Consider the following 15,886-nt stretch of genomic DNA (forward strand, 5'->3'; position numbering starts at 1 on the left):
TCAAACCGCTGTGTTAGCAGCACTGAAGTGATCTTCCTGGGGTGCAAATCTGGGCAGTGTATATGGAGGAGCTGGGCTGCCCAGGAGACGATAACCCCCTCTGGGCCTTGCTGATGTGGTCCAGGGGAAAGCAGAGTAATATGTTTGGCACTAGCTTGGCTGTAGGAATTGCCAGAAGGAGGAGTACAAGGCACCATCCAATCACCTTAGGGACTTCACTCCAGATTTGTGTAGGATTTACTCCTTAACCTTTTCTTCTCCCAAAGATATCCTGCAAAGCAGCGGAGGTTTAGGATCAGAGTTTTCCTTCTCCTAGATGGGTTATGTTCCCAGGTTGGCAAGCAATTCCCTCTACAGCACATGCAAAAACTGCCTTCTTGACCCCACTATTGGTCTCATCCGCTCAACCCACCAGAGCTTGTATTTGCATGCAGAGGGAGTCCTTAGCCAAATGAGGGTTTGAGACCCATCAGCTACCCTCCCCTGGTTTAGCGGACCAGTCGAAGCTGTTCCCAGGGTGTGGCCACTGTCGCATGCTGACAGCCTCCAGGAGCCCCACGTGAGAGCTGAGTGAAGGGTGGGGACCAAAGCTGGACAGACTACCCCAGAAAGAGCATGACATGTCCCCCAGAGGTGCTACTCCTCCCCTACCACCACAGATGAGGAGGGGAGGAGACTGACTGGGAAGGAGAGTCTGAAATGGAAGCATAGTGTTGTCTTACATCAAGGGAAGTCAATGTGGAGCCCTCCAGATGTTGTTGAACATCATAACCAATATGACCATGGTAAGAAGGGTTGATGGAATTGTAGTCCATATCGGATCGCACCATGTTGGCCAGCCTTAGATGCATTAGATGCCATTATTCACCTATATGATGCTGCAACCACTCCTCCTGCAGTGTCCTCTTGGGAAGACAAGGAAATCAGGCAGAACTGCATCTTTGAACATGCAATGGGGTCTTCTAAGGTTTGCTTCATTAATCAACCTCAGTGCATTATCACACCTGGGTTAGTAGTATCTTTGGTCTTCTTAAGTGGTAGCTATAATTTTTTAACACATTGGAGATGCATAAATGAAGACCTTTGTCTTCATTGAGAAATTGTCCTTACTGTCAACTGCCGTATTTTTCCATGCATAAGACGATGCTTTTTCCTAAAAAAAAGTAGGCAAAAATTGGGTGTCGTCTTATACACGGATAGTGAATGTGGAGGAGGGGGACGTGCGATTAACGGCAGCAGCAAGCAAGAGATTGGCAGCAGCGATTGGGCGGGTGATTGGCAGCTGTGGTGAGGTGGGCAGGCAATTGGTGGCTGTGGCAAGTGGGTGGGTGGGCTGTTGGTGGCAGCAAGCAGGCAGACAATTGGCAGCTGCGTCAAGGTGTGCAATTGGCAGTGGCTGTGGCAAGCGATTGGCGGTGGCGGGCAGGCAGGTGAGCAATTGGCAGAAGTTGCCTCCCCCCAAAAGCTAAACAACTTAATTTCTTAATTTTGGTTTAAAAAAAATAGGGGGCGTCTTATACATGGGAGCATTTTATACACTGAAAAATACAGTAATCCCTGTAGCAGATGACCTTAGTATATGTTTTCACTCCGAAATACATCAATTTATTCAAATTTCATTTTGCCCCTACATTTTTGTCTCTATACTTGTGTGTAGTTTGAGGCTTGTTTTCAACTGGATGTAAGCAAGCTTGCAATGTTAAAACTACCGAGCATAAGAAACAGAGTCTCTTTTAATTTTAATTCACTTTAGGTCATATTATGTATACACTTTAGGAGCTGTACATTATAACAATGCGCTGAAGAAGAGGAATGTGTTTTTCTTGGATTGATGCCAAACCCTTAACTTCAGATACCATGTATGAGAAATTTCAACATCTTGTTTTGAGAAATTATTCCAGGAATCCTGTTGAACAATATGGACCGCATTAATCTAGAAATAAGTTCCTTGTACTTACCAGAAGAAACCGCCATGCAGTTCGCCTATACATTCTCCCATGTCCACTTCCTCTACTCTTCTTATAATAGATTTAATAACCTTCCCACAGATCATTTCCTGGGGCGCAACAGCCATTTGTTGTAGATGGTTAATGGCCTGAGGCTGTACCTCAGGCTGTCAGCTCCTCCAAGTTGCTCATTAATCCTTAGACACACACTCGGCTGCAGACAGAATTCCTCACATCTTCAGCATGTTCTGCCAGCCATATTCTATTTCATGGCCCCATAGTTCTGGACAGATTCACTGGAGTCATTATGCTCCTTTCCCTATACTTATTTTGAAAAGGTCCACATGACTGTGGGGTTTTTTAGCATGTTTCGTTGGTTAGTTGGTTTTGTGCAATCCTAATTCTTCTTCTTCTTTGGGAAATAACATTTTCTTATGCCAAAAAAGCGGGCATGAGCATATTATCTTAACATATTACAGTGGTACCTGGGGTTAAGAACTTAATTCGTTCTGGAGGTCTGTTCTTAACCTGAAACCGTTCTTAACCTGAGGTACCACTTCAGCTAATGGGGCCTCCCGCTGCCGCCACCGCGCGATTTCTGTTCTCATCCTGAAGCAAAGTTCTTAACCCGAGGTACTATTTCTGGGTTAGTGGAGCCTGTAACCTGAAGTGTCTGTAACCTGAGGTACCACTGTAACAGGTTGGTATGGGAAAAGCTGTGTCTTCAAGAAATCAGGGCCAATTTGTTTAGGGCTATAAAGGTGAGCTGCAGCGCTTTAAAGTAGGCCCAGAAGTGGATTGTCAGCCAGTGAATCCAAAACTAATTACTCCCTCTAACAGCAAACTCTGGTAGTAAGTGCTGACAGGACTGCACCCAAAGCAGGGTCCCTGAGGAGCAGTTGCCCCTTGCCCGCTTCCCTCTGTCTGTGCCAACTCACTGGGCCTGGGCTGCTCAGCTGCCTTTGCCAGGTCAGGGATCTCCACGGAAGCCAGTGGCTGTGTGTTGGAGCCTGGTTGTGCCCCCTCTGAAGTTTGCGCCCAGGGCCACAGCTATGCCGCTGGAGTGGAGTGACCATTCACTGTGAGCTCCATGTTGATGACAATAACATCCTGGTATTGGCAACCTAATTAGCACCTGTAGTGATATATTAAAAGTATTCACTGAGGTTACAGGCGGTAAGATTGAACTTATTTCAGTCTTGAAGATTTAAGTTGTAATTTAGCGTTTTGGACTCTCAGTCTGCATTTCCTTTGTCCAAGAATAGCTGCTTTAAGGTCAGCACCACCAGACTGATAAAAGTGGAATTTAATGTATTTCTCCCTTAATTAGCATATGAAGGAAGACATGCATTAAATTCCGTATTATAGGTTTGGTACTGTAGCTGCCTCCATGCCTAATCTGAACATTACTGCTGCCTTATGTGCTAACCTCCTAATGATGAGGTGACTATTAGCATTACAAATGCTGCAAATGCAAATTGTAACCCCCCCCCCCACCCAAAAAAGCTAACTGCAAATGTTTGATGTGGTTCTGCTTCTAAAAGTGTAAAGCATTCAAAGTCAATGTGAATTCATTATGTTACCTTGGCTTTTAAAGAAAAGATTCCCCACCCCCACTAATAGTACTCACCCCTTTTGAAATGTTAACACTGTTAACATAAATACAGTGGTAATAACTAAAGCTCCTATTGAAATCATGGTGTGTTATAGTCAGAAAGAAAAACATTTAGCCGAGTTAGCACTAATATTTTCAGAAATGAACAGATCCTGATTTGGGTTCTCTCTTTAAAGCGAGTCAGATAGCTGTTATGCTGGTTTCCAGAATAGGGGTAGTCCTCAACTAAGATTTACTCAAGAGTAAAGGTAAAGGGACCCCTGACCATTAGGTCCAGTCGTGGCCGACTCTGGGGTTGCAGCGCTCATCTCACTTTATTGGTCGAGGGAGCTGGCGTACAGCTTCTGGGTCATGTGACCAGCATGACTAAGCCACTTCTGGCGAACCAGAGCAGCGCACAGAAACGCTGTTTACCTTCCTGCTGGAGTGGTACCTACTTGCACTTTGACATGCTTTCAAACTGCTAGGTTGGCAGGAGTAGACCCATGAAATTAATGGACATGGCTAAGTTATAAAGTTGACTGAATCGGCTTTATCTTAGTGGCTTACAAGAGCAAACATTGTACCATATAAAGGAGCAGTCACTGGGAGGGTTTCAGGAAGAGATGAGTCTCTCCAGTTCAGCCTGGCAATTTACTGTGGAGTTTTTATCCAAGGTTAAGGTTCCTAGGCTCTTCCTTGCCCAATAGGTCATTCTGAACTGAGTTACAGTATCAGCCTAGCTAATACTGATTGGCCAAGATGGGGAGCTGACTCCTTTCCTAAGCATTCTAAGGACTTCACTTTGGTAAATTATAGCAGGCCAACCAAATGTTTGCTCTGTTTTGTAGATCAAGGGTTGGGTACATCAGGCTCAGGGACCAAATGTGCCCCTCCAGGCCTTGGGGTTCTCCTCAGCCCACCATATGCCCTCTCTATCCAGACACCTCTCCCCTCAGGCCATACCCCCAGCCAGCCCTGTTCCGTGTCCTCAAGTGTTTTTGCCTAAGGTGGTGTCCTTGAATTTTGAAAGTGCCTTTTGGTTACCTGGCTGAAGATAGAGGGAGATGTGGATATAAAAGTCTCTGGGTTTTGCTTGGCCAGAATGTAGCTTGGAATATCTTGTCCAAAGGCCACACTGCACATCCCTTTTCTATGCCCCCAGAAATTGCCCTTGAGGGAATCCAGCCCTCCCTCCCTGCTGCTGTTGTAGGTGATCTTGCCATGAAAGAACAAGTGAAAATGCATTCTTCAGCACACAATACAGACTGAAGAGTTATTTCTCATATCTAGTTAAACTGAGACTCTGGTGATTTATTCTGCTGATTTAATAGCCACAAGGGATGGGAATGATTAAAACTTTAATAATGTATAATGCTGAGCCTCTGTACAAAGTCAACACTGTGTCATCAAGACCCCTCTTGTTTCCAATAAACTTGATCACATAATTTAGGAAGCATTCTGAGCTCTTATGGAAGGAATTGAAAAATAGCAAACACTAAAATAGGAAACATGAAGGCCAAGGAAGCCAAACTTAGTAGCAATGTATCACTAAGTACATTTCTTTTATCTGTGTAGTAGTTTTTTGGAACTTGTTAGCTTGCAGACATTTTTGCGACCCAAACCTAAATCAATGCAAAATGTTGCCTGTCCTGTTTTGGATCTTACAAAAATTATAATAACATAAAGTGCCTAAAATTGCTTGGTGCTGTACAAACCTTAAAAATAATGCATAGCCATCCCAAGGCCAAAGGAAGCTGGTCCAGTAGGACAAATGGGACAGTGCCCCACCAGCTTCAGTCTGCCGTTTGCCAGTCCCCAACTGCCTAACATCCTAGGTGAAGGGAAAGGGACCCCTGACCATTAGGTCCAGTCGTGGCCGACTCTGGGGTTGCGGCTCTCATCTTGCTTTATTGGCCGAGGGAGCCGGCGTTTGTCCACAGACAGCTTCCGGGTCATGTGGCCAGCATGATTAAGCCACTTCTGGCGAACCAGAGCAGCGCACGAAAACACTGTTTACCTTCCCGCCAGAGCGGTCCCTATTTATCTACTTGCACTTTGACGTGCTCGGTTGGCAGGAGCAGGGACCGAGCCACAGGAGCTCACCCCGTCATGGGGATTCGAACCACCATTCTTCTGATCAGCAAGTCCTAGGCTCTGTGGTTTAACCCACAGCACCACCCGCGTCCCAATAGGCCTAACATCCTATTGCCCAACAATTCTGGTGTCCCTGCCTGTCATTCGCTTTGTCTCCACCTCCTGTTGATCTCCCTGTCTTCCTATTGGTTCCATTGGACACCAGGCCCCATTGCCATAGGCTTATCATCTGAAGCTTCCTGGAACTGGGATTTTCCGGAGCAGATGCTGTAACTAAAGTCTACATAAAACAAACGTAGGAAAAAGAGACTCCTTATGCTATCCTGCTGCTTTTGCAAATGTTTTATTGCATCATATTTTTTCCGGGGGTGGGGGGACCCATTACTGTTCCCAAGACAGGAATATGCACACTTGCATTTTATGTTGTGGCTCATAAATGTGCAGTCTCAATACTGTAGTCTTAGCTGGGAAATCTGCATAATCAGGATGTATCCAAGGGAACCAATTTAAGCTTAAGGATGCTTTTAAGAGAAATGATTGTAGTGTTGATTGGAATGGTAGCTCTTCTCAGTTGGGAAGCCTTCCTTTGATTTACCATCCCTTGAAGTGCTTGAGTTCTCAGGCCCATTCAGATTTTTGTCTTTATTAGTGTGTTAACCATTTATGCGTTATTGGGCTCGTGTTTGTTCAGATACTGAGTTAACATAGAAGTATACGCTTGAAAGGATACTAAGGTAGGAGGGGAGCTAATGGCTTGTATTCTGCAGGCTTCACTAGTCTGGTGCCATCCAGATGTTTGGATCTCAGCTCCCATCATCCGCAGCCAGAAGGGTCGGTGTTCAGGGATGGTGGGCGTTTTAATGCCACAAATTGTAGAGGACACCAAGTTGGTGAGGGCAGGTATACCGTGTCTATCTCTGCCAGATATGTACTCTTCATTCTCTTCTTCTAAGGAACTGAGTAAAATGGAATTAATACAGCTGTAACACTTCTCCTCTGCCCCGGTGTATGCACAGTTATTTTTCCATTCACAAATAACCTTTAAAGAGGCAATAGACTGTGTGAATATCCTCTCAACTCCTTTATATAAAGGTACATGGTTGCCCAGTGACAGCTACAATGGAGGCCTGGATGCCCTTGAGTCACAGTGAAAGAGGGTTTAAGAAAAACCAAATTGCTGCATTTATTGGAGTCCTGCTGGTGCTGTTACATTCCGCAAAGGGTCCAAGAACAAACAGAAATACCGCTTTGGAAGTCATATTTCTTCGAATCATTGTTTTACTAATTGCATCGCAGGGTGTGAAATCATTTTAATGCTTTCTGTATTTGAAAATCTCATTACCAGGATTCAATTGAGTGTGCATGATACAACATACATGCACTCATTTCAATTTAACTTTTGAGGTGTTTATATGTGATTTTTTTTATTTATTTTTTAAAAAAACAGCACTACAAGTTATCATGTGGTTGCTCAGAGATGCCTATGCATCATTTCTGGGACATTTATGGAAATGTTCCAGTGACATGGAATCTCATCGCCTGCTTACAATATTCCCCACTGTATCTGCTTTGGAACAAGCAAGCATTGATTTTCATTTTCATTTTTGACAGCAATAACAAAACCCTATGTAGAAAAATAGCCAGTAGGCTCAATCACATATCCTTGTTAAGAGCCTTTCCTACCTCCTTTTGCAGGAGCAATATTGCACTAGTTCAAAGGAGACAGGGTTGACTCCACACTCCTTAAGATGTGATGCATGGCATGCTGACAGAACTATTTTTGCAGTCAAGTGACAGCACTCAAGGTTCTTTTACTCAGTGTGGATCCTTCATCAGTCCAGGGATGAGACTCTTTCACACATTTTATTGATTCACTAATTCCTAGCTGTGTGCATTAAAATAGCCCCATGCACTCTCTTTCTCTCACGCACAGACACATTCTGCTAGCATAGTCACTTAGTTGCACTGGTTGAAAGGAGACATAGCAATATTTTGGTTAAAAAAGAAGTGTTGATAAAGTTTTACAGGAGTTTTTACCTCTCCCAGCAACTCTTCATTGTTATTTATTCCTTATACCTCAATTGCTGCACAAAAGTTAAAAGAGATGTCGTTACCCATATGCTTACAGTCTACTACCCCAAATCTTACTACCCCAAAATTGCTCATGTATACCCAAGTCTACTTGCAAGCCACACAAAAGTTAAACGTTAAACACAAGAGTGCTTTGCAGATGTGGCAAAAATTGAAACCTAAAATACAACCCACTATGGATACAGCTGTTGGGAATTGTACAGTTTATTTGTTCCGTAAGCCTGGATTTAAAAAGGTGGGATATAAATGCAATAATCATGATGATGTAGTACATTTTATCTTTTTGCCAAATATGTAATGAACAATATTGGATCATGGTGGAGCTATCACCCTTTCAGTTCTCAGGTGTGTGGCAGTTAAGAGCTATATTGTTGTTAAGAGTGTCATGTAGACTGCTCTCAGGTGGTATAATCTGACAACAAGCCACTCATAAGCTCCCTCCTCAGCCCTCACAGTTAGACTCTCCTCCTGGAAGAGAGGGGAGTGGTTGTGGGCGGGAGCCGAGCTCTACCTCCCACTCACCTGGCTGGCGCCCATGCCCATTGGCAGGCACCCAAACAGGTGCCTCTGAGGGGGCGTGTACAGCAGCCTAAATGCTGCGGCGCCAGCCCCTCCTCGGCCTCACTCTTCGTCGTCCCGTCGCGAGTCACCCACCCTCCACTCCCTTTGAGCTCAGGGTCTTAGTTTTCTTCGGCCTTGCTATGGACCTTAGGTTGGTTGCCCTGGTTGTCTGGGGGGCCTGGCAGGAATTTTTCCATTTGGCATTAGGCTTTTTGGTTTTTTCGCCTACCTCGTAGCAATCGTCACAACTTTTGTGGTATTGGTGGGTAGGTTAGGCATTGGAATAATGTGTTGTGGTGTGTCTAAGGGCTAGGTGTGGCCATCGCCTATGCCTTCAATTTTTGGGTATTCCGTTAAAGAAATCTGGCAGTCATGTATTCTGTCCGATGCCTGCTTGGTGGGAGGCCATGGCACGACCCTCGGTGACATCAGGGGAGAGCCTATAGTTGGATTAGCATCAACAGGCTCCACCTACTGGTGAATAACCCCCCCCCCCTTGTTTTAGACTCACCCCTCTCTGAGGGGGTGGAGTCAGCTGACGTAATCCAATACCTTTTCACTTGCTGTAATCAATAAAGTTGTGGCCTTTTCTTGCCCATTAACCTTATCACGTGTCCTTGTGTATTCATTCCACTTTGCGGGGATCGGGTCCTCGAACCACAATATTGTTTTGCCTGACAAACTTGTTTAATAGTAACTATGGTTTGTTTGAAAAAGCCAACTTCAAACTATTGATTATGCTGCTGGTTTGTTTCAACCAACCGTAGTTCAGATTAACCACAGTTTAGGGTTCAGACATAACATTACATTGCAGTTTTAAAAAATGAAGCTAATGTTTGTGAATCCCTCCTCTTGACTGGGCTGGAAGAGGGGAAAGGGAGCACTTGAGCCGAAGGCTTGCTGCAGTTCATTCCAATCACAATGAATTTTTATTTTTAATGATGTCCAAGTGCAGTCTGATTATTTATTATGATGTCAAAACGAGAACTCAGTGTACTAACAGGAGTTAATTTTAAAAAATTAGGTTTGATAAATAAATCTTAATTATGTGACCTAATAAAGAATCCATAAAAGCCTTGGATTTATATGTCTATCATAGGGAAGTTGCGTGGTTTTATCGAGCAAAATGTGTTTTCTCCGCAGGTTGCTGAAATTATGGCATTATTGGCAAGAAAAGCCAATTATTATTTTTTTAAAAATCCAAAATTAGTGGATTTGACTTTTTAAAAACAGAACTGAATTTAGTATGAAAGAATACAGATAAAATTCACTTTGATACGAAATCAAAATGCTTTGTCCTGTCACATTTGTGACAGAACCTTATTTTTCAATGCACACTGCTTACGTTGTGAGTTGTATTTCTGTTAATTGAGGCCTAAAAATACCAAAGGCATCAAACTCAGTATTAAAACTTTCCTTTTTTTCTTACCCAGAAATTGAGGCAAAGGAGGCCTGTGACTGGTTGCGAGCTGCTGGATTCCCACAGTATGCACAACTGTACGAAGGTATGTTTTGGGGGCAGTGCGACAACTGCTCCACTTTTCTCGAATTGTAGAGGTAGTCTTGTTGGTGGGGAGGGCATCATGTTCAATTCAGTGCCTCAGCACTGAACCAACAACATTCACCATCTTCCAAAGCAGATAGAACAATCTTTTTTAGACTTCATCCAGGCAAAACAGAATTTCTGTTTTAGTCAATAGGAGAAGCAATTCAGGGTATAATCCTATTTTGTACTTTCCTTAAAGACCATGTTCTCAGTTTGGGATGCTTGTGGACCCTGTTTTGCTTCTAGGGAAACAGGTAGTCACAGGCCCAGATTAAGACCGTGGAAGCCCCATAGCATTTAAAAGGTTTTGGTGGCCCCATATAGATCTAATTCAAAATATAAACAATAATAAACTTTAAAATAAAAGTGTGGTGTTTTTTTAATGATACAAAACCTACAGTATGTTTTTCTCTTGTTAATTATGCTGTTTTAAATACATATTTTATATTTGACTTCCCTTAGTAATGTTTTCTTTTGAAATAAATTTGCTGTGATAAATGTACATTCTGTAGTTGATCTCCTTTGTCATATTTTATATTGAAATCTTGAAGATAATAGTTTAGTTTCCTGTTAATTGTGTTGCCTTGAATGTATACTTTATATTTGACTTCCTTCAATAATGTTTTATTCTGGATTATTTTATTGATGTTTGTAACCGCTTTGAAATTTTTTTCTTTAAAATATATAGCAGTATAGAAATGAACTGAATAATAATAATAATCTTCGCAAATTTAATCTAGTGAAAAATAAGGCATCCAATAATTTTACTGTTTCCCCCCTCTTTGTAAACTGTTTTGAGGCTTTTTTTTTTTACAATCAAGCAGTGTATAAATTTTATGAATCAAATAAATAAACATTACTTACAAATCCCTAAATGCTTTGGGGTCAAGCAATTTGAAAGACCTCTTTCTCCCACTTACTGTATTTTTCCGTGTAGAAGACTAGGTTTTTTTCCTAAAAAATAATGTCAAAAATTAGGGGGTGTCTTATATGCGGATAGTGCTGAGGGTGGAATTGCAACAATTTTGAGTCCCCAAAAATAGGGGGCGTCTTATACATGGGGGCGTCTTATAGACGGAAAAATACAGTAATTCATCAGGAGGCCCTCTGTGAATCCCATTGCAAATACGAAGTCTGGTTGGTTGGGATACAGGACCAGGTGTTTTCTGCTGTGACACCAAGGTGGTTGGTCCCTTGTCCATTAGCATATTGACTGCTTCCCAAAACCTTTGATGGTTTGCTTTAGTTGCGCACCCCCCCCACACACACACACATTCTGCCATTGCAATACCTGGTTTCTGGTATTGTTTCACAGACTGTGTATTATTAATTTTTGTGAACCACCTTGGGGGATCCTGGCAGGAACTGACAGGTGGGATACACTTTTTAATATACAGTAAGGCTGGGAGTTCATGATGCTGCGTTTCATTGCTGTGTGAAGAGAGCGTTTGTCTCGGCTGATAGTTGGTTATAGTTTTAAGAGCTGTGTGGTACAGCAAGGGGCGCTCTCTTCAAATGACTTTTCCAAAAAATGTAACATTACACTTTTAAAATTGAAGACAGATGAGTGGAGGTGGAGTGTTGTGACACATTGTTGTTAACAATGTCACACCTTTTGTCATGTTGGTTTCCATGTTGGGCTATGAAGGGCTACATCTGGACTTTAAAACAAATGATGTGCCAACCACACAATCGGAAATGCACAAATGTTTTTTGTTTGTTTTTTAAAAGTAATCCGAGGTGCAGGGAGTTGGGGGGGGGGACACATTCTGGACTGGAACCTTAGTGTGGTTGTTAGGAGGGCTTTAAAACCCTTTACCCTCTACCCTGCAGGCTTTGCCTGAATCAGAGAACCCACAGCTGTATAGGAAGAAAATCCCCCAATTGCCCAAATGCAAGTTTTTCTTACAATGCAAAAAGAAAGGGGTTGATTTGGATTGTGGTTGCATTTAAGGGGAAAAGATGAAAACCTCTCACCAGGGTCACTATAGCCACACACTCTTATTCACTTATTTTTTTTACTTTTTAAAAAGCCGTTCATGTAGTTCATCAGGTTTGGCCCTGAGTCACAAACTGCAATTCTTCACTCATAATGCTACTAAGTGGTTTGTTTACAAGTCTGTGAAAAAGGGAAACACTTGTTATATTTCTGTTTAAAAATAAAAATAGGTTAACAGCATTCATATTATTTGTGTTGTTAGCCGCTTAATGAAGGGAGTGGGTTTTGGACTACAATTCCTATCATCCCCAGCCAGCATGTCTAAAGGTCAGGGCTGATGGGAGTTGTAGCCCAACGATATATGGAGTGCACCAAGTTGGGGAAGGCTGGAATGGTCAACAACAACTGTAGTACTGATCAGTATTGCTTTGTTATTAGGAGACTGAAATATAAACCATCTGATTTCTTACTGTAGTTGGATGATGACATGCTGATGTTACCTTAGTTGACACATTTCAACGACTCCATTTGAACTTGGAAAAGGAAGTGATATTATCAGAAATTAAATGTGGAGGACATTTTGGTTTTCCCCTTCTGTTTGCAATTTGTCTGGAATCACATTCAGCTCCTCTTGGAAGAAAATGTGTTTCACACTCCAAGTAACAGCTGCTTCTTCTCTTGTAGATTCCCAGTTTCCTATTGACATTGCTGCTGTAAAGAAAGACCATGATTTTCTTGACAAGGATCTTGTAGAACCTCTTTGTAGGTAAAGTGCATTTTAAATACTTGTTGTAATTTATTATGATGTTTATAGCGCTGCAAAGCATGCAGACAACCTTGTTTCTTGTATTTTCCCTCCCTTCCAACAACATCTCTGTGAAGGAGATGATAAGGCTAAAGCCAGGTTGGGAGAGAGCGTGGTTTGTGTGCTAGAGTACAGTGCGAAGTGCACAGATCGTTTCTGTGTGTGTGTGTGTGTGTGTGCAGCGAACCCGGAAGTAAATACTTCCAGGTTCGCCGCATTCGTAACCTGAAAAGCCGCAACATGAAGCAAACATAACACGAGGTATGACTGTACTCTGATCCCCTGCAAAGGAGGAGGTGAGGTTTGGTGTCAAGAAGTGGTGGGCAGGAGTAGAATGTTTAATTCTTCTACCACCACCCACATTTTTCAGCACCCCACTTTTCCTCCATCCAAGATGCCAGGCCACCTTTGCTGCGTTGTGGGAGAAATCAGCCGGGGTGGGAGGGCAATTGCTGCAGCAAAGGGGTAGCCAGAAGAAGAGTTAATTACCCCTCCTGACTAGAGGTTCTTTGCTGAGAATTATACCCTTCCTACTCATACTATTAGGTAAACCATTACCACTGACGTGGCCAAGTTCATTTCTCCAAAGCCATTGTGTCTTGATGTAAAGGAAACTTACCGTATTTTTTGCTCTATAAGATGCACTTTTTCCCCTCCAAAAATTAAGGGGAAATGTGTGTGCGTCTTATGGAGTGAATGCAGGCTCCTTGGCTTCAGCGATAGCAACGCGAAGCCTCCGAAGGGAGCGCTCGCTCCGCGCTCCGGAGGCTTTGCGTTGCTTTCGCTGAAGCCAGGAGAGCAAGACTCTCCTGGCTTCAGCGAAAGGAACCTGAAGCCTGCGGAGCGCAGCAGGAACAAAGGCTTCAGGCATAGCCGCCTGAAGCCAGGAGAGCAAGACTCTCCTGGTTTCAGAAGAGAAGGAGAGCTGCGCAGCGCCCCTTCAGCGAAGCAGGAGGTGAAATGGAAGGGGCTCTGTTTCTCCTGCCGCTTCGCTGAAGGGGCGCTGAGCAGAGAGGGGGAGATTTTTTTCCTCTTGTTCTCCCCCTCTAAAACAAGGTGAGTCCTATGGTCAGGTGCGTCCTATAGAGCGAAAAATACGGTAATCATTGCAGAGTTGCCCTGATGCAGGAGACCTCCTGTATTGCTGCAAGTGTACCCTGGGCACAGCCCTACATTTACTGCCTGTGACCCTGACATGCCCTTGGCCAAATTCCTTTGCAGCTGCTCAGTAACAGCTGCAGACTGGAGTCATAGGGAGTTAGGATTCTGATCAATTTTAAGGTGTCAGAAAATAACAAGGAAGAAGGGCAAAAGGCCACCCAGAAGGCAGCCCAGTTTTGGGAGATTTTACTCTACAACATTGTTATATTTAGTATGGGCCATGTGGCTTTTGAGAGTGGGAAAAGAGTCTAGACATTTTCCTCTTCGGTCTCAAGGCTTTTCTGAAGTATCCTTGAACTCCATATCGAACATGTTCTAGGTCTTATGGCTAATACATGCTCCCAAGTTTCTTTTAAAAAAAACACAACACTTTGAGCATTATTTATGAACATTATTTATGAACATTGGCATGGCTGTAGCTTCTACTGGCAAAATGCAGGCAAGCAACAATCTCAATCAAAGGTTGGATGGCCATATGTCATGGATGCTTTAGCTGAGATTCCTGCATTGCACAACTAGATCCTTCCCTTCCAACTCTACAGTTCTATGATTCTATGAATCAGGGCCCCTGCTCGTGTTGCATTTTTCACAATTATATATTTTATGCATATAATAAATGTTGCTATTAATGAATATTTTTGTACTTGTGGGAAACAGCTTCCAACAGAGTCCAAAACATAACACACAAAAGCAAGCTTTTGTCATTGATCAAAATATCATTAACTATTGTTTCTGGGTTTGGAATTACTCTTGCCAAGGTTTTGACTCTTATTCCAATGACAGATGTACACAGATGGAGAATTCTGTCTTCTGCCATTGGCACGTCAAGAGGGTGCGAGAAATCCAGGCAGGCTGTATTTAATTGGAGACTCTGGAGACATAAAGACAACCATTAATCCTTTCATTTCATTGGAACAATCTGTTTCAAATGCTGGAAGGACCCCAGAAGATATGTCATCATCTTTCTGCTTTAAAATGTGGATAGCTAAATTAGTAAGCGGGAAATCGGTCACAGACTTCACAAAAAATGTAACCTTGAGTCTTAAGGAAAGGAGTTATCTTTTAACGAAAATATTGGAGCAAAATGTGGACAGGAAACTGTTGCTGTTTTCAAGTAGATGAGAACTTTATGAGATTAGTTCACTTATAATAGTGATACCATTGATGGGGTCTATAGAAAACAGGGTATTTGATTGAAAGCTCTGCAGACCATGGTTACACTATAGAACTCTTGCAAGAGCAAGGAGCTCTTCTGCTGAAGCTACGTAGAGCTGAGGTCAGAGTTAAATGATAATGCTTTTTGTGTATGCATGTTAAAAGTGGTTTGAGAGAGACCTAATTGCCTGTGGGGTGCAGCTTATCCTATTATCAACCTCTAATAAACAAATATTTTCCCGAACCCCAAGGTTTGTAGTGTTTATAAAATCTACAAAATATTTTGACTAGAAATACAACAAGAATATGTATACTCCAAACACAACTATGGAGTATACATTCCACTTTCCATTCTTCTCCAATATTGCCTGTTTCACATAATTGAGTTTAGTTTAAGAGGTGCTATAGAAATTATGGGTGTTTTACAAAGTCTTGTACTTAAAAATAAGTCCAACTGCAATCTGTGCACTTTTGATCATGTTTATTGCTTTGTATTGTAGTGAGAAATTAGAGGTACAACTATTTCATTATTAAGATAGATAGAGCAATGCTGCTAATTTCCATTTCCTGTTGCAGCCCAGTGTTTATTTCATTTTCTTTCTAATACTGGGATTGTGTAAATGCCCTTCATGTTATGACAGTCTATAAGATTCACGCAGGTGGGCAGGGGTATTTATTATTTTTATTTATTGAATTTATATATCGCCCTGTACTTGAAGGTCTCAGGGTGGTTCACAGAATAAATTCAAAATATAAAACCACAAAATACACAATAAAAATAAAACAACATCAACGCAATAAAACCCCCCCAAAAAACCCCACATTTTAAAAGGGCACAAGGTGTCAATCAAATCAACCAAAGGCCTGGTTAAAAAGAAACATTTTTGTCTGGCGCCTAAAGGTGTATAATGAAGGCGCCAGGAGAACTTCCCTGGGCAGAGCATTCCACAGATGGGGAGCCACTGCAGAGAAGTCCCATTCTTGTGTTGTC

At 42.5% G+C, this 15,886-nt stretch overlaps 2 protein-coding genes across 8 annotated transcripts in view; one reads left to right on the forward strand and one right to left on the reverse strand.

Annotated features, from left to right (window-relative positions):
- The window catches only part of LOC310843240 (cilia- and flagella-associated protein 337-like), a 1,288,916-nt gene that overhangs the window by 606,968 nt on the left and 666,062 nt on the right, over window positions 1-15,886 (reverse strand). The gene's annotated exons all lie outside the window — the stretch shown is intronic.
- Window positions 1-15,886, forward strand: part of STARD13 (StAR related lipid transfer domain containing 13) — a 231,072-nt gene that overhangs the window by 166,918 nt on the left and 48,268 nt on the right. For all 7 annotated transcript variants that reach the window (XR_014563562.1, XR_014563563.1, XR_014563564.1 and 4 more), the window contains 2 exons: window positions 9,723-9,794; window positions 12,459-12,540. Coding sequence is in view for 3 of the 7 variants with exons in the window: in XM_083736121.1 (XP_083592247.1) it covers window positions 9,723-9,794; window positions 12,459-12,540 (154 nt within the window). In the remaining 4 variants the exon portion in view is untranslated. The remainder of the gene's footprint in view (window positions 1-9,722; window positions 9,795-12,458; window positions 12,541-15,886) is intronic.

The sequence above is a fragment of the Podarcis gaigeae genome (genome assembly GCF_964106915.1).
Source record: "Podarcis gaigeae genome assembly, chromosome: 4".
Lineage (NCBI taxonomy): Eukaryota > Metazoa > Chordata > Lepidosauria > Squamata > Lacertidae > Podarcis > Podarcis gaigeae.